The sequence below is a fragment of the Calidris pugnax genome, unplaced genomic scaffold, assembly GCF_001431845.1.
Source record: "Calidris pugnax isolate Ruff unplaced genomic scaffold, ASM143184v1 scaffold16, whole genome shotgun sequence".
NCBI classification, from domain to species: domain Eukaryota; kingdom Metazoa; phylum Chordata; class Aves; order Charadriiformes; family Scolopacidae; genus Calidris; species Calidris pugnax.
In genome coordinates, this window is record NW_015090847.1 from 2,269,721 (window position 1) to 2,294,007 (window position 24,287).

The window sequence follows — 24,287 nt, forward strand, 5'->3', positions numbered from 1 at the left end:
CTGCAGTGAAATTCCCTGTGTAATTATTTGGGAAACTCTCTTTCCCCCTGGGGCTTTTCCTCCTTTCTTGCTCTGTTTTGTTTTCCCCACCTGGTGCCCTTTTCCTCTTCTCTGCCATGGAGATTGGGGCACAGGGCAGCTGGTCCCATCTCCTGCTTATGAGCAGCCCACTACAAAAATGCTATTGCAGGTCTTTTTTTTTGTTATAGACCACTCTGTGATCTGGAATGTGGATCTATGGGGAATATGCCAGGGTCAAGGAGAGATTACACAGGATGACATTTAAATGAAGGTCCCACTTCTCTGTTGGGCACCATGACCAACTCTGCTGAGTTCTTCATGTGAAACTTCCCATTGTCTTATCTTCCAACAGTTGGAAATCAGATTATTTCTATTGTTCCCTCAATTTCTGGTGCTCATTATAAAAGTGAGATTCTAGGGAAAGAGTCCAGGCTGAGCTTCTACCTCTCTGTAAATCAATTAGCTGCGTTATAAATTAATAACTTCCATCAGTTTGACAGCAACAGCCCATCTGATTTAATGAAATCTAACTGAAGATGCGCAACTTCAGAGAATTAAAGCATATGACGATATAGATAAGATAAATAAAGGAGATAATGTGTTGTTCTTCCCATTAGAGCAATGATAACATATATTCAAAACCTGAATTATTTCTTCTTTGTTACAAACCAGGCGAATGCCATAGAAACCTGATCCTATTCTTAGAGCCGCCTGCTCTCCTGAGCGGCTGAAGAAATCCACACATCAGCACAGAGGCTGAATTTTGACCTCTTTTGTTGGCACCCAGAACTTTAAAGAATGACTGCATCAAATCCTTTTACATAAAGAAATCAAATTTCAACATTTTCCTGCCCTTCACTGCCGGAGCTTGGCATGTATCATGACACCCAGTGTTTCTGTAAGCCTCGCAGAAACCTGTAGGAATGCAAAACTTTTTTTTTACGGATACGTTAGAAAAAACAACTTGCTACCCAAGATTTGAAGAGTACATTTTTCTCTTGGACCACGCACCTATCCAAACCAGCCTGCTCAGAGCAAACTGCTCAGCTGCTACAAAGGCAAACCCAAGAGTCCTCTTTTCCTGCAATGAGCCTCTGGTTATATCTGTCTGCAGGCTCTTCCTACCTGTCTGCAAAAGCCGTGCAGGGTGGTCGCTGACAAATCTGTTTCCTTGTATCTTGGGCTATCCTAAAAGCTGCAAATCAAAGGAATTCTAGTGCGACCAAATTAACACCCCGAAAGAGGCAGCAATGGAAGAAATGCCTAAGAAAAGGCACATTAAAGCTCAAAACATGTGAGCTTCCCGGACATAGAAGTATTTACCCAAACTCACAGAATCACAGAATCACAGAATCTCAGTGGTTGGAAGGGACCTCTGAGATCATCGAGTTCAACCACACAGAAAAAAAAAAACCAAGAAACAAAACAAAAGAAAACAAAACAAAACCCAAAAAACCCACAAAAAACCAAAAAACATCCCCATAAACCCCCAAAACCAAAAAAAAAACCCCAAAACCAAAAAACCACCACACACCACACCCACAACAAATACCACACCACACAACACCCACCAACCAAGCCCCATGCCAACAGCACCATATACAACACCCCACCACATCCCAATAATCTCAGGCACTAGAGCATGCCCTGAAGAGCCACATCTACATGTTTCTTCAATCCCTCCAGGGATGGTGACTCCACCACCTCCCTGGGCAGGCCCTTCCAGGGCCTGACCACCCTCTCAGTAAAGTCATTCTTCCTCACATCTCATCTAAACCTCCCCTGCCCCAACTTCAGACCATTTCCCCTGCTCCTGGCATGATTCCCTTGGGAGAAGAGGCCAACCCCCACCTCTCTACACCCTCCTCTCAGGGAGCTGTAGAGGGCAATGAGGTCTCCCCTCAGCCTCCTCTTCTCCAAACTCAACATGCCCAGTTCCCTCAGCCTCTCCTCATAGGACTTGTTCTCCAGACCCCTCCCCAGCTTGGTGGCTCTCCTCTGGACACGCTCCACCACCTCAATGTCCTTCCTGGAGTGAGGGGCCCAGAACTGAACCCAGCCCTTGAGGTGAGGCCTCACCAGTGCCTGAACATGTGCCTGAACTGAACATGCCCATGAACTCCTTTCACACAGCCAGGTTTCCTGAAGAAGCTGTGCCGTGTCCTTGGGACACGGAGCTTTCTATTCTGCTCCAAAAAAAATGCCTCCTCTCCTTGAGAGGCTTGAAGCTGAGCGTGGCAGTGTCTCTCCTCCCGGGAAGCACCCACAACCCAAAGCCGTGGGGAAGAAAAGGCATTTTAAGGCAAGTCACACCCCGCGCCGAGGACGGTATCGATGAAAGCTCGAGGTAAAACAAACAGGCTGAGATGGAAGGTATGACCTCATGATCAGGATGATACAGCGCATCCAAAGCTGACCTTTTTGCTTCCTTTTACTGCTCGACTCTAGAAATAACCCAGGTAGCAGTGCATAATTCAATCGCCCTGGCAAGTTTATTCCCCGGCTCCGTTACAAGGGCACGGTAGGCACCAACAATAAAGTTAAAGTAAATGTCAGGAGGCCAATGAATTGCTGAAGCAGACATTTGTTCTGATCTTCCATCAAGCACAATAACTCTAATGGAAGCTAATAGAGGGTTGTAAAACCTAATACCATGATGCAAGCAGGCAAACACCCAACGTGCAGTCTGAGCACAGCAGGAGAAAGAAAAGCAGCAAGTAATAGTCCTTACTTCCCCACAGGGACATGAGAACAAGCACAGCATTCCCATACCATCTTCTCTGGCTTGGCTGAAATCCCTCCAGGGGACCTAACACCCTTCTTCCTGAGCAACTTGGATCCAGCAGGTGACAGAAGAGGGGATTTTTGGGAGACAAAGCATATTAGGATTGAAGACACACCGAGCAGGTATGAACCAAGGCTCCCAAAGCAAGGTTTCTACCCATTCGGTAAGCTGTGATGCAGCTGTGGATGCTGTGGGATGGGTGGCCAAGGAAGACCCAAGCGCTGGTTATGCTGGAAAGCTGAGCTCCAGGGTACAACCATTCACTCCCTGTCCCCACGGCACGGCTGGCTTACCGCTTCACAGAATCACACGGGGTTGGAAGGGACCTCTGGAGATCATCTAGTCCAACCCCCTGCCAAAGCAGGGCCACCCAGAGCAGGTCCCACAAGAACGTGTCCAGGTGGGGTTTGAATGTCTCCAGAGAAGGAGGCTCCACCACCTCCCTGGGCAGCCTCTGCCAGGGCTCTGACACCCTCACAGGAAAGAAATTCCTCCTCATGTTGAGGTGGAACTTCTTATATTCAAGTTTCTGTCCATTTCTTCTTGTCCTGTCCCTGGGCACCACTGAAAAAAGACCAGCCCCATCCTCTTGACACCCTCCCTTTAAGGATGGAAGGTATGACCTCATGATCAGGATGATACAGCGCATCCAAAGCTGACCTTTTTGCTTCCTTTTACTGCTCGACTCTAGAAATAACCCAGGTAGCAGTGCATAATTCAATCGCCCTGGCAAGTTTATTCCCCGGCTCCGTTACAAGGGCACGGTAGGCACCAACAATAAAGTTAAAGTAAATGTCAGGAGGCCAATGAATTGCTGAAGCAGACATTTGTTCTGATCTTCCATCAAGCACAATAACTCTAATGGAAGCTAATAGAGGGTTGTAAAACCTAATACCATGATGCAAGCAGGCAAACACCCAACGTGCAGTCTGAGCACAGCAGGAGAAAGAAAAGAAGCAAGTAATAGTCCTTACTTCACCACAGGGACATGAGAACAAGCACAGCATTCCCATACCATCTTCTCTGGCTTGGCTGAAATCCCTCCAGGGGACCCAACACCCTTCTTCCTGAGCAACTTGGATCCAGCAGGTGACAGAAGAGGGGATTTTTGGTAGACAAAGCATATTAGGATTGAAGACACACCGAGCAGGTATGAACCAAGGCTCCCAAAGCAAGGTTTCTACCCATTCGGTAAGCTGTGATGCAGCTGTGGATGCTGTGGGATGGGTGGCCAAGGAAGACCCAAGCGCTGGTCATGAGCTGCAGGGTACAACCACTCACTCCCTGTCCCCACGGCACAGCTGGCTTACCGCTTCACAGAATCACACGGGGTTGGAAGGGACCTCTGGAGATCATCTAGTCCAACCCCCTGCCAAAGCAGGGCCACCCAGAGCAGGTCCCACAGGAACGTCTCCAGGTGGGGTTTGAATGTCTCCAGAGAAGGAGACTCCACCACCTCCCTGGGCAGCCTCTGCCAGGGCTCTGCCACCCTCACAGGAAAAAAATTCCTCCTCATGTTGAGGTGGAACTTCTTATATTCAAGTTTCTGTCCATTTCTTCTTGTCCTGTCCCTGGGCACCACTGAAAAAAGACCAGCCCCATCCTCTTGACACCCTCCCTTTAAGTATTGATCAGATCCCCCCCTCAGCCTTCTCTTCTCCAGACTTAAAAAGACCCAAGTCCCTCAGCCTCTCCTCGTAAGAGAGATGCTCCAGGCCCTTCATCATCTTTGTAGCCCTCTGCTGTCCCCTCTCCAGCAGTTCCCTGTCCTTCTCTCCAGCAGGTCACTATGGACAAGGAAGCATTACTACAGGACACTTAGAATGGACATGCTATTTCCCAGCTCCTTCTCTGTTGAACAGTGCACTCAGGGTTGATGTTACTGCCAGAACTGCCCTTGACTTTGAGGAGTCAGCTTCTGGATCAGCACTGGGAGGTCACACATCCATCTCACCAGCTTAAGCTCATGTGCATCTCTCTCTCTCCAGGGGAGCAGACAGCCCCTAGCAGCACAGGAGGAAGGCTGCTTCTTCAGCTTTAGAGTGGTGCTGGAGAAAAACTGCAAGCTTGGTGCAGGGAAGTGTCCTGCCCACGGCAGGGATGTGAGAGACCAGTGCCTGATTTATAGATAGATCATTTTAAGTGCAGTGATGATTTCCAAGCCTCTTTCTTGGGCAGGGAAATCAGGTGGCTATTGGTTATTTCATGAGTAATTTAAAACTGTACGGATCCTACCGAATGCAAACACCAACACAAGCCCCTAGGCAAGCCTGGCCCTCAAAAGTCACTCCTGGAAAGTCCTGAAGTTTTGTAGCAGCTCTCCATAGAGGTTGGGCCATATATCCCAAGACCCCAGTGGATTCCCTCCCACTCAGACATCAAAAGTTTAGATCCAGAGTCATTTAGCAGATCCCCCTAGTCTTTCCACTGACTGGTGGAAGGTTCCCAAAGCCAAACATTAACTAAATTCCTCCAGAAAAATAATAACAATATATAAAAAAAAATAAATAATCGAGTCCCGGTTGTGACCCGCTGGGCATTTCTGAAAACCTGGTTCTTCAATTTTAGCCTGCTTTGAAAGCGCGCAACAAATTAAATGGGGCTCATTTGGTATGCAAATGATAGCTGGGGTTTCAAATAAAACAGGTCTAACCTTGACGGAGGTTTCATCAGTGCACGCTATTATTTCCCTCTGCTAATGGCTAACCACCAGCAGCAAGAGGTCTCCCAGCTGCCTGGCTGAATTATGGCCAGTGTAAGTAATATTAACCCCTCCAGGATAAGCACACGGGTCATAAAACAAGGGTTGCACAGCTGCTAATGCCAGCAAAGGCAGTCTTTATTAATGAGCTAGCTGAGCCTACGGCAGGAGAGCTGCCCACCCTTCCACCTGGGACAAAAGGACCGTGGGCTTTGCAATGGCTGTGCCATTGGGACTGTTTAGTATGAGGAAGAGGAGGCTGAGGGGAGACCTCATCACTCTCTACAACTACTTGAAAGGACACTGTAGAGAGGTTGGTGCTGGTCTCTTCTCCCAGGTAATTAATGACAGAACGAGAGGGAACGGCTTCAAGCTCCAACAGGGGAGGTTTAGATTGAACATTAGGAAGGAATTTTACACAGAAAGAGTGGTCGGGCATTGGAACAGGCTGCCCAGGGAGGGGGTGGAGTCACCATCCCTGGATGTGTTTAAGGGCCGTTTAGATGGGGTACTGAGGGACATGGTGTAGGGGAGGACTTTGTAGAGTAGGGGAGATGGTTGGACTCGATGATCCCAAGAGTCTCTTCCAACCTGAATGATTCTATGATTCTATGTCAAAGCAGCCCCACCTTCACTGATGTCCCCCCTGGTCTTTGGGGAGGAACAGGTACAAACACAGATGAAGTGAAGCAGGGATGATCTGGGGGCTGTACTGCTCACGATTCACGGGTTGTTGAGCCTCATTTGAGACAGGGGACAGGGAGGGGAAAGCCAAAGAGTCTCATCTGTAGGCTCACCCCATCCCCTTCACCACAAGCACTGGCTCTCCAGGAGTGCAGGGCTGCCACCGCGCAGGAGCACAGCCAGCCCACAACACTGGGACTTGCTCACTCTGGCCAAAGGAGAGGATAAATCCCCACAAATTGCTATAATAAGGACTCAGCCCACAGACTCTGTGGCGTAAACACACATCTGGTCTCTGTTTGTAATGAAGTCAGCTGCAAGCACCGCTGCGCATTAATAACAGAAACGTTCAACATAGTGCTACCAAATAAGCTCTGCTTGTCTTGAACTTCTATTGTCACGTTAATGCACTTTTAACACTGATAAATGATGAAGTGCTACAAAACATTTGTCAAGGGACTTCAAAGTCAAAAGACACGCATTGCTGTGGTGGTGTTTTCTATTCCAACAGTTCTTTTACGATTCTAGCAGAAGTTTAAAACAGAAAGTCAGAAGCACAATGCAAATATTTCATATTGAGCCTCCTTTCTTTGGTAAAGATTTCTCAACTAGACGGTTTATCCTGTGCTTGCGTGGCACGAGAAAATCCTCAGGGATGCATGAAAGGGAAAGTTTCCTTTTGCAGTAAGTCAGTATTTTCAATATGTCCATCCTCCCTCTTCCTCCTTTTCTTGCCACAAACAAGAACTGTAATTCACCCTAGTTTAATTCCACTCTCCAGACCCTCTCCTTGGCCTTCCCCTCACCCTCTTTGCCTTAATTTCCATCAGATTTTTACAGTCTTGCTTTCTCCTTGCAATTCCTGGCTATTACGCGTGGCTTATGCTTTACGTATGATTGTTGGTCACTTTGGGTTCCCTGTTGTGAAAAGAGCCAGGGAGCTCAGGAAGGTCAGTGTTTAGACTTGGTGTGGCCAACACGTGGGACGGGCTTTTACCTTCTGAGTGATGTGGTTGATCCAGGGAGAAGAGCAGTTGCTGAGATCAGGTCCTTGGGGCTCCCAGATCCCATCTGGTGCAAGACATCGGAAAGTTGCGACACCTGGAAGAGGAAAGCCACTGTATTCAGTGTTATTGTTTGCATTTTGCTCCCGGGACACAGTTTTCATTTCACAATGATGGACACCTCATGCAAAGCCTGGGAGCTTTATTAGCGCTCAGGACTTTGATGGGACACTTCTGAGTCATCTCAGTCTCCTAGTCTCCCATCATCTTGGTGCTTCAGGGCCTCAAGACAAAAGACCCATGAGGAAGTGCAGGGATATTATCTCCATTTGGCCAGATGGAGACTACAAGGGCTTTGCTTTAGCAGGAAAGCTGCCAGGGATCAAGAATTGGAAGGTGGATCTCAAACCCTAAGCCAGCACCTCGAGTTCTCTGCCCCACCACTGGCGCCCTGGGATCAGACCCTGCGCCTCGACTTCCATGCTGCTTTACAAAGATTTTACTGCTCGGAAGCATCATTAAACCATTGGGGTGGAGAAACACAAAAGTTTAAACGCTACAAATGCCAAGATGTAAAGCTGGGCTTTACTGTTCACCCCCAACCATCCAAAGGGACTTTAGAGGAGACTTTTGTTTGGCAAGGGCCACCCAGATCCCTCCTGGTAAAGACAGTAAAGCGCTTCAGGCCCTTCCAGACAAGGAGAAATGCATCCAAAATGGTGCAGTTAAAGATCTTTAAAAAGCAAGAAAGCTGGTACACTAGATTAAAGACATCCCATAAAGTGCTCTGCCCTGCAGAGTTGAACTTTTCAGCAGAGGAGTGAATTACAGGCGAGCTCTGGTGGTAGCGCTGATTAAAACCAGTGAGAGTTTGCTCATGCATTCAAAGGGAGTTGGAAGAGGCCCACTGCTAATATACCACAGCTTTTAACAAGTCACATGAATCACTGAAATTAGAGATGGGAAAGGCTTATTGCCATCCCCTATCAACAAGTTGGTTTTCTTCTTTTTTTCCTTAGCTATTTTCATCCAGTCTTTAGCTCTTGTGCTTAGAAAAGGCCTCCCTCAATCCAGCCTTCATTTTCCTTTTTCATCTTTTCTTTCCTTTTTCACAGCTTCACTTCAGTCTATCCTTTCCCCTCTCTCGGAGCACCACATGAGACTTTTTGCGTTAATTTTACCAAGTGGGGCTGTGAAAGACAGCAAAAACCTTCTTTACCTATTCTCATCACTGACATCTTTCCATGTCCCTCATATTTAACAAATATTTTATCTGTCTGACCTCACCAAACTCAAGAGGGAGTCGGTATTCATATACACAGGTGTGAATGGCTCTCCAGGGCAGCGGAGCAGAGAATTAACAGTCTCCTCTGCAAGCCAGATCCCTCTGGCCCTTACTTCAGGAAATTCCCTCCACCTTCTGATTTCTTCTCGGCAAGTGGGTTCTTGGGGCTGGGCACCAAGACTAGCTTGAGTAATAAATACTTTGGGAAAACTGCATTTGTTAAAATACAGCTGAACTGAACCATATGCCAAAACTCACTCTTCACTCGACTGTGTTTTAATTAGGACAGAAAATTTCCGAAAGCAACCTTTTGGAAGAAAATAATTGGGGGGAAGAGTGGAAAAAAAAGGAGCAAAATCCAATAAACAATAAAACATTTTGAAGGATTTGGCTTTGTTTCCCCCCCTGCTTTCCCTGCTGATCACGCTGGATGCTGGCTGCAATTTTAAAAATTCACTCATGCTGGTTCAGGAGTTTGATCTGGGAATACCTGTGGCCCGAAATGCTGGCCATGGGCTTTGAAATGCAAAGAGTGCAGCACAGAGCTTCAAAATGCAAGTTTTGTTTATTTCCTCCTGCCTCCCACTCAACAAAGCAGAGCATCAGCCATTGACACACCAGTGCTGATGGCAAAAGAAGAGGCTCTTACAGAGCACCAAGCTGAAGTCCACAAGGTTGCTAGCTTGTTTTCTTCTTCGGACAGAGCTTGGGATGCCAAAGGTCCTGCACAATGTTCTCACAATATTGAGGCTTCAGCCCAGGCCACCTGCTTGCCATAAGTCACCAAGGCAATATAGACAGAATCACAGAATCACATGGGGTTGGAAGGGACCTCTGGAGATCATCTAGTCCAACCCCCTGCCAAAGCAGGGCCACCCAGAGCAGGTCCCACAGGAACGTGTCCAGGTGGGGTTGGAATGTCTCCAGAGAAGGAGACTCCACCACCTCCCTGGGCAGCCTCTGCCAGAGCTCTGCCACCCTCAAAGTCAAGAAGTTCCTCCTCGTGTTGAGGTGGAACTTCTTCTATTCAAGTTTGTGCCCATTTCCTCTTGTCCTGTCCTTGGGCACCACTGAAAAAAGACCGGCCCCATCCTCTTGACACCCTCCCTTTAAGAATTTCTAAGCGTTGATCAGATCCCCCCTCCCAGACTAAAAAGCCCCAAGTCCCTCAGCCTCTCCTCATCAGAGAGATGCCCCAGGCCCCTCATCATCTTTGTAGCCTCTGCTGTCCCCTCTCCAGCAGTTCCCTGTCCTTCTGGAACTGGGGAGCCCAGAACTGGTCCCAGTGCTCCAGATGGGGCCTCCCCAGGGCAGAGCATAGAGGCAGGATGACCTCCCTCCACCTGCTGCTCACCCTCTTCCTGATGCATCCCAGGAGCTGACAAAAGGCATTGGTGTGATTCACTGATGAAACCATGTGTGTCACAGGGGCCCATGGGCAACCTGGTTGCTCATTCACAACATCCCAATGGCAAATGGAGGAGGCTCACTGTGTCCTCCTGCCCCTTGACTCACCTATGGAGCCCGTGGGACATGGCTGCTTCGCCACCTGGCCCTGCCGAGTCCGAGACCACATAATATCGCGGGCTTCCATGGGGTCACAGCTCTCCGCGCCGGCTGGTGGCAGCTGGGAGGAGGCAGGTGGGAGATGCGTGGTCATCTCATCAGGGATGTCAGCCATGGGCGATGGCGTGCTGGTGCTCCTGTTCCTCCTGCCTGAGGCCGAGGTGGTGGTGGGGCGGCCAGTGCTGCTGGTGGCCACCCGTGCCGTGGTGCTGGCGGTGGTGCTCCCCGGTCCCAAAGCTCCTGATGTTGATACTCCTGAAACAAAGAGAAGAAGGAAAAAAGGGATTCAATCCTTGGTCCTGAGGATGTCCTCTCTGCTGACCGCGGTGGCCTGCAGGGTGTAGCTGGAGCTACAGCTAAGGCAAGGTTTGCTGCACAGACACTTTCCAGGGAGATGCTGGAGCACACAGAGAGAGGTAATGACTGCTGGAGCACAACTGATTTTCCAAAAGCACTAGCATCTGATGAAAACAAAGCAGCATTTTATGCCCTCACCATTTTTCTTCCTGGCATTTTAATGTAAAAAATCTTATTTTCCATCTTTTAGGGAACACCCAGCACAGAAGTGCTTTTAATTTTTTAGTGTTGCTGAAGACCCAGCTGGTTTGGACAGCAAAACATTTTCCATGGTGTAATAATAATAAAAAAAAAAAAAACAACCCACACCACATCACAAATATCCATCCTCAAAACAGCAGCGCACGGAGGGGCAATCGCAAGGCTGCCCTTCAGAAAAGCCCTTCTTTTCTCTCAGGTTCATGCCTTGCTGCTTCATCCCAAAGCTGTGCAAAGACCCACATCAGCCCAGCCAAGTCCTTGAGACTTTGATGTTCAACAGACTATTTCATTTAAAACCTGTGAGGAGCAGTTGAGCAGCAAGAGGTGGGGAACCTGCTTTAGAAATGCATTAGCCCACCCCACACCCTGCAATAGCTAAGCACTGCGTGTGGTGAACATGGAGTGATGCCCACCTTATAATGACATCATTTCGTCTCCTATTTAGACCAAAGTGCTTGCATGGATTGGAGCTTCACATGGATTTCTTTATGGCTTGACCTTGAGGTTCAACAAGGCCAAGTGCCGGGTTGTGCCCTTGGGTCCCACCAACCCCCTGCAGCGCTCCAGGCTGGGGGCAGAGTGGCTGGAGCTGCCTGGCAGAAAAGGACCTGGGGGTGTTGGTGGCCTGTGGGCTGAACAGGAGCCAGCAGTGTGCCCAGGTGGCCAAGAAGGCCACCAGCATCCTGGCCTGGGTCAGGAACAGTGTGGGGAGTAGGACTCGGGAGGTGATGGTCCCCCTGGACTGGGCACTGGTGAGGCCTCACCTTGAGTACTGTGTCCAGTTTTGGGCCCCCTACCATAAAAAAGACATTGAGGGGCTGGAGCGGGTCCAAAGAAGGGCAACGGAGCTGGTGAGGGGTCTGGAGAATAAGTCTTATGAGGAGAGGCTGAGGGAGCTGGGGGTGTTCAGTCTGGAGAAGAGGAGGCTGAGGGGAGACCTTATTGCTCTCTCCAACTCCCTGAAAGGAGGGTGTAGAGAGGTGGGGGTCGGTCTCTTTTCTCAAGTCACAGGCGACAGGACAAGAGGAAATGGCCTCAAGTTGCACCAGGGGAGGTTCAGGCTGGATATTAGGAAAAATTTTTCTCCGAAAGGGTTCTCAGGCATTGGAATGGGCTGCCCAGGGAGGTGGTTGAGGCCCCATCCCTGGAGGTGTTCAAAAGACGGGTTGATGTAGTGCTGGGAGATATGGTTTAGTGATGGTGCTGCTGTTTGTTTGTTGTGCGGGTGTCTGTTTTGGTCAAAGTTAGGTTGACAGTTGGACAAGATGATCTTTAAGGTCCCTTCCAACCTAGAAGATTCTGTGATTCTGAGAATCATGGTCGCTCCACCTCCAGCAACACGAACTGGAGTTTCTACATTAAACACAGGTGCGTGTGAACTCCAGTCTAGCCAGAAATTATAATTAAATGTGAGAATCACCCTGTCACCCCAAGAAGGAGCCTCTTAACCATCCCACTCTTGAGCAAGCTCAGTCTGCAAGCTCCTAAGGGCAGAGACTGTCCTCTCTTTTAGGTCCAGTGAGGCAGACCACACTCACTATTTGTGCAATATGAGTTATTAATGTATAATGATATCGCCATCACTGGAGTTCATTCAAGTCAACCTATTTTAAGCCTGCCTTTAGTGCAAAATAGGAGTTTTTCCACTCTGAAAAGGTTTTTTTTTTTTGCTATTCAAGTAATTTAAGCCCACGGTGCTGTGAGCAATTCTTCTGCCCCAGAGAAATAAATAACATGGCAGTTGAAGCACACACTTATTCTGGTTTTAGGTAATTTTACTGCAAGCCTGAGACATCCTCACCTCAACCTTTAGAACTCAACAGCAGCACAAACATAATTTTCTGAGGGATCAGTATTTTTCAAGAAAATGTTCAGTTTAAAAATCCCAGCTTTACCATTTCTCAGCAAATCTTTTCCCCCCCATCTCCAAAAGGGTGAGCGATAGTGCAACACAGACTAAACCACCTGAGCACCAGGGCACTGACCCCAAATTACCTCTCCTGAGCTCAATGATCAAATTTTCCAGCCCTCTCATGCCACCTCCCTTCCACGATGAGGCCTGAGTTTGAATGAACTCAAAAAAAAAAAAAAATACAATGCAAAATTCTGCAGATGTTGACAGATTTCTTCTTGTTTCTGGTCAAAGCTGTGCTAAATCACCAAGCAATGATTTCCACCTGCTTCCACAGGAAGCATTAAAGTTGTAGACAACTTTGGCAAATATTATCTTATCATAAAATACTATATTTTTACTACAGCAGGTCTTCCCATGAGTACTTATTTTATTTCTTCATAATAATGATTAGACTGGTAGATAACAACCTGCAGAAAATTTCCCATTTACTTATGGAATAACAAGTTATTTTATATTTGCAAAAATGACCTATGTTGTGCACTACAGGTGCAGAGGTACCAAGTAGATACAGCAGATGCAGTTTCAAAGCCAAAACCAGCAAACCCCCTTAAAATCATTCTTAGGGTAATTTGGGAACAGATAGAAACATACACTGAGCACGTGGGAGATCCCCTTGATCCACACACAGGGATGCTGCATTTTTCAGCATAGTTTTGATTGACAATCATTTAATGATTAATGAGGGTACTGAGGGATATGGTGTAGGGGAGGACTTTGTAGAGTTGGGTAGATGGTTGGACTCGATGATCCCAGGGGTCTCTTCCAACCTCAATGATTCTATGATTCTATGATTCTATAATATCTCATGGCATGTTGGTTTGGGAATGGCTCTGGCAAGTTCACTGTAGCAACTAGGCACAAGGGATTTAATCGTATTTTCTTTTATGGTATTCTATTAATTTATTTAATACCATTTCATTAATTGTATTAATTTCTTTAATACTATATTAAATGGTATTTTCCTGGGGTGCATCAGGAAGAGGGTGACCAGCAGATGGAGGGAGGTCATCCTGCCCCTCTGCTCTGCCCTGGGGAGGCCCCATCTGGAGCACTGGGACCAGTTCTGGGCTCCCCAGTTCCAGAAGGACAGGGAACTGCTGGAGAGGGGACAGCAGAGGCTACAGAGATGATGAGGGGCCTGGAACATCTCCCTTACGAGGAGAGGCTGAGGGACTTGGGGCTTTTTAGTCTGGAGAAGAGAAGGCTGAGGGGGGATCTGATCAATGCTTATAAACACTTCAAGGGAGGGTGTCAGGAGGATGGGGCTGGTCTTTTTTCAGTGGTGCCCAGGGACAGGACAAGAGGAAATGGGCACAAACTTGAACATAAGAAGTTCCACCTAAACACGAGGAGGAACTTCTCTCCTGTGAGGGTGTCAGAGCCCTGGCAGAGGCTGCCCAGGGAGGTGGTGGAGTCTCCTTCTCTGGAGACGTTCCAAACCTGCCTGGACACGTTCCTGCTCTAGGTGGACCTGCTCTGGCAGGGGGTTGGAGGAGATGATCTCCAGAGGTCCCTTCCAGCCCCATGTAATTTTGTGATTCTGCGATTCTTTTAGCCTTAAAAATTAGTTGTGTTTTCTTTCATACGCTCCTTGGCAATAGTGTCAAATTCTCTGTAAGGGCTTTTTCTTTCAACTTTTTTCTTGTTTAACTGGGCTTTATTGCTGCTTTTCAAAATAAACACCTCCACCATTTACACAGGACAAATTATAAGAAGACCTAAAAGAGCTGTGCCTCGCAGTGGCCTAGGAGAGTGAGATGGACGGGATTCCACTGAACTCAAGTTCAAAGGTCTGATTTTTCCACGAGTCAATTTGGTAATGAGCTTCACCGAACATGGTCACCACGCTGACACCACCCCATTTCACCCACCCCGGGGCAGTACCACTTGCCGATTTTGCTCACCCAACTGTGTGCTTTAAAACAAAGTTAATTGCTAAGAAGGGAAAGAACAAGAGATCAGGGTCATTTACATATAAATGATTCTCAAATCCAAGCAAAGCCACGAAGAGACTGCAACCTGTGCAAAATTACCTAAATCCTACAGCACAGAACAGAGATCAAGCCTCCAGATTAGCTCAGACTGCCAATAAACTGAATTTTTAACTCAGGGAAAAGCAGCATTGCAGCATTTCTTTACCACAAGGATTCTTCAGATAATACTTCATAATACCATCTTTGCTTACAGACAAGCAGAAACCATTAAAAATCATCAACGCTACTACAACTAGAAATGTATGATTTTGAGTATTCTACTTTTCCTACTTGTTTTTACCACGTGTTGCCATATCAAGAGTTTAAAGCCAGCTTTTTTGGGTAAAACTCAGTTTTTACTCCTGGGCTTCAAATCCAAGACGTCGATCCCACAAAGCACGGTGCTGGGACGGGTGTTTTCACAGGGCTCCCTGTAAAGCAAACTGTGGCTGTGGAAACACCTCTCCCCCAGAAAACTTCACTTTTTTCTTCCCAGCTTTACCTAGAGATCTGGCACTAACAGCAGGAGACTAAGTTCTGCCATTGTTTGCAATAGAGCTGCAACTATATAAAAAATCCCCAAACATTTCCAGTGTCCACAGGGGAGTAATTGCAACTCCCAGAGGAGCCTCTCTACTCCGGACACATTGACTAGCAAGAAAAAGAAATTGTTAGGGTTTTTTTTTTTTTTTTTTTCCGTCTTTCTTTTATTTCCCAACTTTTACAGAGAGCCCGGGCCTCTGGAGGAGGAATTTTGCTTGACTGAAGGAAAATCATAGGAAGGATTTGCTCGTGGGGAAAAATCTTAAATAAATAAGGGTCTATCTTCTTCCCACCCCACCTTTTCCTTCTTCTTTCCTTTTTTCCTGACCTAACAGGACACCTGCACCACTAGCTCAAGAGCAGGGCTTTGTACCTGCCACACATGCCATCTTACTGTCTGCTCTGCTCACCTCCTCCTGGTGCTCCCAGACACAGGAGACTGCTTTTCCAGATGACTAGTGTTTTCCTGTCACAGAAGCCTCTTTGATTCCAAGGCAGGCTACATCTGTGGTCACTACCAGGCCACCTTGTCTCATTTTTTTTTTCTTCTGGCACCGAAGTATCCAGCCTATGACCCGCTGTACTCAATAACTGAAAATACTTTCAGAAGGATGTCATGTCCCATGAATGAAGATAACTGGGTGCCCCTCGAGCAGAAATTGTAGACGAGATCTCCCGGGTGACGTTTGCTGGCTCTTGCTAGGTTACAAGATGACAGAAGACATCCATCAAGCTCTCTCTCCGGGGGTTGCAATCCAGAGGTTTAGCCTGATGGCTGTGGGCTACAAGCCAGCTTTCACTCCTGGAAGGAGAGGCTGGGCTTCCAAGTTGCGTGTGCAAGGTCCAAACAAACCACAATGAATCACAGAATCTTAGTGGTTGGAAGGGACCTCTGAGATCATCGAGTCCAACCACAAAAAAAACCAACAAAAAACACACACACAAAAAAAAAAACCCCCAAAAACCCCACCAAACAAATACAAAACACACCACACCAAACGCCCACCAAAAACACCGCACCCACCAACTAAACCCCACACTCAACACCTCACCATAAACCAATAACCTTGGGCACTAGAGCAGGCCCTGAAGAGCCATGTCTATACGTTTCTTAAATCCCTCCAGGGATGGTGACTCCCCCACCTCCCTGGGCAGGCTGTTCCAGGGCCTGACCACTCTCTCAGTAAAGTAGTTCTTTCTAATATCTAATCTAAATCCCCCCTGCCCCAACTTCAGACCATTTCCTCTGGTCTTGTCGTTCGTCCTTTGGGAGAAGAGGCCAACCCCTGCCTCTCTACAACCTCCTTTCAGGTAGTTGTAGAGGGCAATGAGGTCTCCCCTCAGCCTCCTCTTCCCCAAACTAAACATGCCCAGTTCCCTCAGCCTCTCCTCGTGTGACTTGTTCTCCAGACCCCTCCCCAGCTTGGTGGCTCTCCTCTGGACACGCTCCAGCACTTCAATGTCTTAAACTGACTCTCCGACTTCACTCTCCGTTGAGTTTTGCATTCCCAAGCCTGATGCTGAAGCAGATGCCCCAGTGCCAGGAGCCTCTACCTGCTCCCTACACGGCAGCTGGTGCAACGCTCAAGTGAGGTGCAACTCATCCGAGGGGTCCAACATCTTTGGGAGGGTACAGCAACCCCAGTGCCCTCTCAAGCACGCCTGGGGCCTGTTCACAATTACTCACGCACGTCGCTGCCGCGTTAAGACAAATGGAGCATAGCTGGTTTCTGAAAGCCTGCGAGAAACACAAAACCTGAAGGTCCCTCCCCCTCTCCCCCCCTCTCTGCTAGTTTTGCCCTTTTCATGTTAGCTAACCACATTCTGTGCTTACAGCGTGCCCTTTTATCATTTCTTCTTCTACTGAAAGGTGGTGCGGGTTGTATTTACATAGCAAATGAGGAGGTTTAGGCACATCCTGAAAGAAGCAGCACAAAAACCCCCAAACCTAAGACAGTTGGATGATTATATCACAGCTGTTTTTCTCTTCCCTGTAACATAAATGCTTCTCATGGGAATTAGTTTTCTTCAGGCATTTTTGAAAAGCATTTCAGAACGTTTCTTCTGAAATGTTTTCAAAAAGAATTATTATTTGAAAATAAATATATTACCATTTTCTTTTGCCTTTTTTTTTTTCTGTTGCTGTTGTTTGGCTTTTCACCAAACTCCCTGTAAGGTGACAGAAAAGGATGACTGAAGTCAAGGAGCACCTAGGCTGAGCCTCGCACACCCAGTACCATCTCTGAGAGCTGCATAAGCAGGTATCCATCAACCCAGTCGTTAACACAACGCTTGATTGCAACGTTATGCCGAGCCCACGCTGCAAAAGGTATCACCCTGCAAAACCATCTCGTGTTGGATGCCTGCAGGAAGACCAAAAGCCACATGGTCTCTTCTCACAGGTAATTAACGACAGAACAAGAGGGAACGGCTTCAAGCTCCAACAGGGGAGGTTTAGACTAAACATTAGAAAGGAATTTTTCACAGAAAGAGGGGTCGGGCATTGGAATAGGCTGCCCAGGGAGGGGGGGGAGGCACCATCCCTGGATGTGTTTAAGGGACGTTTAGATGGGGTACTGAGGGATATGGTGTAGGGGAGGACTCCGTAGAGTTGGGTAGAAGGTTGGACCCGATGATCCCAAGGGTCTCTTCCAACCTGAACGACTCTATGATTCTATGCCGGTGAAGCCCAGGAGGTGGAGAATCACCAAGGTGAGACTAGCCCCTAAATTATGGTCAGCTCCTTCCATGTGTTTGAGAGAAACTATGATTTATTTTGACTGCAGGTGGGGGCCGAGCAGGCCTCCCCTCAAACACCTGACCAGCCTTCCCCTGTGCTCACTCGTGCCGTTACTTGGGGAAGCTGAGCCAGAATTGTGTGTGAACATCAAAGTTCACACATTGCTTTCGGAGGGCTTGGGATCGTGGTTTTTGTTGTTGGAGCTTTATGGAGTGAGAGTGACAAAAGGCTTGCAAAAACCATCAGTGGGAAGCGAACGTCAAATATGCGATGGCCCCCCAGCATCCAACACAACCCGTTGTCTTCAACAACACGACTGCATGCAGTCCTGCACCCTGAAAAAGTCATATGAAGTATGGTACAAAGGTGCTCAGTTCTTCTGCCTCCCTCTTACCTAACATCTGAAATAGCAGAGGAGGAGGACGCCGCATCTGGGAGAAGAAAGGTCCATTGTCTTGTGGACTACTGCCAAATGGAAAAACCCTTTCTGAATGGTTTTTTTTTCCTACTTCTTCCAGTTGGGGGACCAGTTTTCATGCCCGAGGCTACTCTGCCCACATGCACCTATTCTGCTGGGCCTGGGCAGATGCTGCGATGGATATGGGCCAGACGTTGAGTTCCCGGTAGCAGAGGGACACCTTAGAGCTGTGGTCCCAGACAAGGTGCAAACTCAGCTGTTTCAGTGCACTTCAAGCTGGAATCACTTAACACGCTGGGGTTTTTTTTCCCTCTGAATCTCCACTTGAGCGTTTAACATTAAACGAAAAAGAATGAGAACAAAGAAGTGAGCAAAAATCACAGCAACAGGCTCAAGTCCAACCAGTCTGCCCCAGCTCTTCCCTGCTCACTGCACCACAACTCTCAGCAAAACGATTAAGACATTGGAAGCAGTCACCACACGGGACCAATTCCCAACGTGCAAAAAACATGTCTACCCAAGCCCTTTTGAATCAAAACTTAACATTTCTGACAATTATCAACTGGTCATTACATACGCCGCATTGCTACAGAAAGGTCATTTTGTCAAAAACATTCTATTATTGCAAACTTCCAGGATTTGCCCAAAAAATAAAAGGAACCCAAACAGCAGTCTGGCTGGTTTTTGGTGAAATACCAAATGTTATGCTTTTGTGGGACTTTCTCTCTGTGTGTGTGTGTGTGTTTAATCTTTTTTCTGGCTCCCAAGAGGTCTTTGTGTCAGAATCCCAACTGAGTTGCATATGAATATTTTCTTCTTTTCCTCTCTGACCAATTCTTCTCCAAGAAATTAACGGGTCCCACTTAAAATATGTAACTTCAGAGACATCAGACAATGTTTTAACAGGGTTACAGCACATGGGCATATCTAGCAATACGAGGAAATTAAATGATACAACACATGAGCATCAGCTCTTGCCTTCACCATGGTCCTCTCCTATCAGGAGACAGTTCCTAAAGTCTTAGCTTTGTTTTCCTACCCAGGATCTCTGCCAAAGCCACCTTCGTGAACCTCTTGTACCCTTCAGCACCCATCCAAAGAGGGCACTGATGCCATTATTGCTCTTTCCAGACTTTGCAACTGATTTGGAACATTCAGGCAGAAATTTAACCGGACCACCGTGTGGAAGACATAAAAATTGAGCATTTTTTTCAACATCATGCTGTAATGCTCTCAGAAATGCAGGCAAACTATGCCCATATGAGGCTTGGTAAACAGGAAAAAATTACAGAAGAGCTGATCTAATAGACATAGATCAGGATTAATTATAAATAGACTAATCTAATAGCTTTGAGAGTTCAGCTCAAGAGCTATTTTTTAGTATTTTGGGGCAATCTAGCTTCAGATCACTCTAGTTCTCAAAAATACTGTCATATGTGGTTGCAGTTATTTTGAATTTCTGGATTTGAATGTAAAAAATCTGACTACTATTCTTTTTCAGTCCCCATGTGATTTCACAGGGGGCGGGGGGGGTGGGGTGGGGTGGAACATGCAATCTCTTTTTAAGGGCACACCAGCTGCATATTATTACCGAATGTACGGAGTGAACTCCTCACCTCTTAAACAATCTCTGTCCCCTGGCGTGACTCACATCCATCAGAGCCAGTGGTGCAGATCTTACGCACTGTCTTCCAACCCCAATCCTTCATACTCTATTAAAGAGAAGCCCGGCAGGAATTCCCCAGTATCCCATTGTTAGAGAAATCACTTTTGATTTCAATAACAGGTGCTGTCAGTTTTTTTCATTCAGACCACGTTAAAGTACAAACACGTGAGCACTCTGCTTACAGCTTCAAGAGATTTACTGCAGACTGAGATGGCTGGGTTCGTATTTTATTATTTTTTTTTTTTCAACCTTTTAATTAAAACGTGTATGTTTTACCCATGCAAGCTGAAACACACCTTTTAGTTTCTACGCAGAACAAGCACACGCATAGCTTCTAAGAGGGGAAAAAACCATTTTTCAGGGAAGTTTGGCAACAAACGTTGCTTCACCTAACGCTTTTCCTGTGCAGAACAAGCACATGCATAGCTTCTAAGAGAGGAAAAAACATTTTTCAGGGAAGTTTGGCGACAAACGTTGCTTCACCTAACGCTTTTCCTGCTTTTTGCCTGCAGTTCTGCATCTTTAATGGAACAAGTTGCACGTGCTCTGCAGAAGCAGCGGGAGACAGAGCTGAGAGAATATGAGGAAGAACTTGAATATGAGGAAGAACTTTTTCACAGTGAGGGTGACGGAGCCCTGGAACAGGCTGCCCAGGGAGGGAGTGGAGTCCCCTTCTTTGGAGATTTTCAAGACCCACCTGGATGCCATCCTGAGTAACATGCTCTGACAAGCTCTGGGTGGTCCTGCTTTGGCAGGGGAGTTGGACTAGATCATCTCTATGGTCCCTTCCAACTCTAAAAATTCAGTGAAATTCAGTGAAATTCAGAGACGGAGCAGTTGAGAAGGAGAGACTGAGAAGGAGACTCCTTCTCCAGCAGTTCCCCACCTGTCCATTCCCGATGAATGGAAGCAAGTGCAGGAGCCACAAAATGGCTATTCACGCCCTAGCATCTTCTGATTTATCCCATCAACACGATGAGTCCTTCCGAGAGCCAAAGACAGTCAGCTTATACCATTATCAGAAGCATTTATTCCGTTGCAAGCTACAAACACAACTTTAATAAGAGAAAACTATCATCTTCAAATAGTCTCTGCTCATCTGCGTGTGTAATATCTCCAATCTAGATGTTAGTCAGCAAGATGGCCAATTGCATTCAGATAAATGCCTTGGACTCCTTTAAACATATCATAATCTGCCTGTGAAATGGCTGGATGGTTGCTTTCCAATTTGTGAAATGGTTCAAATGCTGTAAATAAAAAAGGAATTGGACAGCTTTCAAAAGGACAGATTAGACTTTTCAATCCTCAGCGAGTCGGTGCTTCCAAGCTATACTCCTGTGATCTCCGTATTAATATTTTAAAACCTGATTGTGTTATGCTGTTATCTTGAGGAAGAGGGCATAGTACAACCAAACCCAAGGAGAGAAGAGGCTGGAACTAGAGGAGATGAGCTCCCTGGCCCTGCAGCACACATGTGCCAGAGGCACGGGGGAGAGGAGGGTGGGAAGCTGCCTGGCCCTGCTTCTTCTTGGCTGGTTTGCCAGATTAAAATCACAAAGGCTGGGTTTTGGCAGGTTTTTGGGGTTTTTTTTTTTGCATCTCCCCTTACACTGCGTATGCTATCCCTCCATCCCATCTGCTCTGAGGCTCGGGATTTGAGGTCCCTCCTGGTTTTGTGTACCTCCTCTGGGCTTTCTTCTACCTTTGTTGGGCTTTCTTCTACCTTTTCTGGTCATTCTGCATTCCCACAGGTGAACTAGAGACCTGAAAGCCAAGCCAATGCTATAACCATCCTCTACTCTTACCATCCTCTAGGGCAACATGAATTATAAACTTGCCAGAAAAAGCTCATCTTTTGCCTTTCACCAAACCCATCTATTTTCTTGCTTTTACTACGCCCCACTGGTTATTCAAACCTGATTCAAAAAAACCAAATTCTTTTCCCAAGCCGCCAAAGCGATTTCTCTCTACAGGGCACCTGCTCCACTTAGTTTCTGGCAGCATTGGTGTCTACGTTATTTATTTACTCTATTTATTCTTCCTCCGTGAGGAAACCAGCCTGAATTATGGAGAGGGCTGGCCGTTGAAACCAGCAGAAACAGGGAATTGCTGAGAAAGGCTGTCTTTTTTCATCCTTCGAGCATGCTCTGGTGCACCTTGGATGTGCTGTCAAGACCCCTCCTGTAAGTCAGAGGGCAGGCACAGCCTCAGCCTCTCAGCCACATCTCATTTTGACACTCAGATTAGCTCAGTCCTCTCCCCAAACTTGCCAGCAGTTTGCTTTCTGCCCCTGGAGTGACAGATGGGAGGGAGGGTGGGCTAACAGAAAAAAAAGAAAAAATAAATCACATAAGCCAATCTAAGCAGCTGACAAAACTCCATTGTCAGAATATCAATATTCAGCTACTTTCAGAAATAAAGCAGTTTCCCTGAAAAAGATAAAACACTGTTTAGCTTCCTTCCAAAACTGTTTATTACTTATGTAGAAACATCAATATTTTGTAAAGCTCAATTCTAATAGCTGTATTCATATTGGCTCAGGCATCTGCCTAAATAATGCTTAACTACAGGACTGGCATCTAAATCTGTTTTATAGATATATGATGTTCTGTGGAGGGCTTTAACAATGAGAACATCACTAATATTGCGAAAAACACGTTTGCTTCAGAGAAGTGGATTTATAACACATAAACAAACTGTGCAATACAGGGTTTATAGGTGAAACACTTTCAAGTCTATCCCATTTTCATACTAGACTTATGGACACAGGCAACTTGGTACCCTATCAAGTCCACCCTGATGTCCTAACAAGCCTGGTGTGCAAGCATCCCTCATCCATGTCCTGGAAGATATGTTTTTGTTGAGGCGGGACACTGAGGTGCTGGTGGAGATGCTGAAGATGCATTCATGGGCCTCAGCATCTCAAGGAGCTCTAGGCTGAAGGCTCCAGGGCTAGAGGCATTGCCAGGGCTAGTCATCTCAGCTGCAAAGTCACAGCAGAAGGCTGAGGCGTAGGAAGGAGCAGCATCCAAAAATCAGAAAAAGAGGTTTAACCTAACTTGTTTGGCCCTGCACCATTAAGGGCTACCAGTTCTTGTGCAGTCAGCTTTGGCTGAGAAGTAGCTTCAAACCCTTACGCCAGGGCTGGTGACAAGCAGACAATACATAAACCCGAGGTGGAAAAGCCTTCAACGCTGATTTCTACCTTTACATCTGTCAGCTTTCAGATTATTCTTGTTAATGGCTAGTTCAGACCAGGACATTGCAATGTAAGCATGTTTTTTCTTGTGAAGTGGAGGAATATGCCCATTGACCTTGTAGGACTTTGAATTGGGTCAGCAGAAAAGAAAGACATAAAAAAAAAAACAACAAAAAAAAACCTACAAGAAAGTGAGTAGTCGTGCTGAAAAGCAATATATTTTAAGTTGAAGCGGTATGCCTGCCTCCCTAGGTTTGGCACGTGGTTTTGCATACAGTCAGGCACTAAAGTTTATGTGCCCAGGGGAAGTACTGGTCCAAACCAGAGGAACCAACCACACAGAGGAACATCCAGGTGAACATCCAGGTGCTGCTGTGCCAAACAGGGATTTTCCAAATGTACTCTTGCCCTGGAAGCCTCAATCTACCTTATCAACTTGGGCTATCAACAAAGGCATTGTAGGTCCCCATGGACATCAGCAGAAACTGAGCAAGTTGGAAAATGGTAAAGAGAAGCAAATAGGAGGACAGAGAAATGAAAAAAAGTAAATTGTACCCTTTAGAGATTTTTAAGATGTGTAATAGCCTCGCCTTTGTATAACGGACAGATCCATAATATTAAGCATCTGACGTCACTGCAAAGCATAAATGTGATACAAAAGAATCATGTCTCTCATAAGGGAAAAAAAAGATACATATATGCAATGTGAAAAAAGTGGAGAGAGAGGAGACAGGAGAGATGAGAGAAAGTCTGACCCAGGCAAATGCACGTATCTTAAAAAAATACCTGCTGTCTAGCTACATGCGAGTGTGTCTTCATATGACTTCAAGATTCAAAGGCATAAAAGAACAGCAGGAGGGAAAAAAAAAAAATAGTCCAGCAATTTCTATCCGATTCTGAAATACAGCAGAGACCCTTATATACTATACATATATTACTTAAAGTATAGGATAAAGCTGCTGCTACAATACAGGGCTAAAGAGCTCCTGTATGCTTCTGCTACACAGCCTAAGTCTCATTTTACACCTCTCACACTAGTCCACAGCACTAATCTGCAGTGATTATTAATGTTCTCCCTCTTCAGTGTCAAATATGTTGAAATATTTTGTTGTAAATATTTTACAGAAGACCATTTAGTACCTGTGTTGAGACCTGTAATGTTATTAGCCTTAAGCCTTTCACATTCCACGCATACATCAAGAAGTTTCATCAATGTGCAGGGAAGAAGC

At 46.5% G+C, this 24,287-nt stretch overlaps 1 protein-coding gene across 14 annotated transcripts in view; it reads right to left on the reverse strand.

The window, feature by feature from the left end:
• ADGRL3 (adhesion G protein-coupled receptor L3) overlaps positions 1-24,287 on the reverse strand; it is a 591,492-nt gene that overhangs the window by 104,720 nt on the left and 462,485 nt on the right. For all 14 annotated transcript variants that reach the window (XM_014943112.1, XM_014943115.1, XM_014943111.1 and 11 more), the window contains 2 exons: positions 9,996-10,301; positions 7,189-7,292 (listed from right to left, as the gene is read on the reverse strand). In XM_014943112.1, the coding sequence (XP_014798598.1) occupies positions 7,189-7,292; positions 9,996-10,301 (410 nt within the window). The remainder of the gene's footprint in view (positions 1-7,188; positions 7,293-9,995; positions 10,302-24,287) is intronic.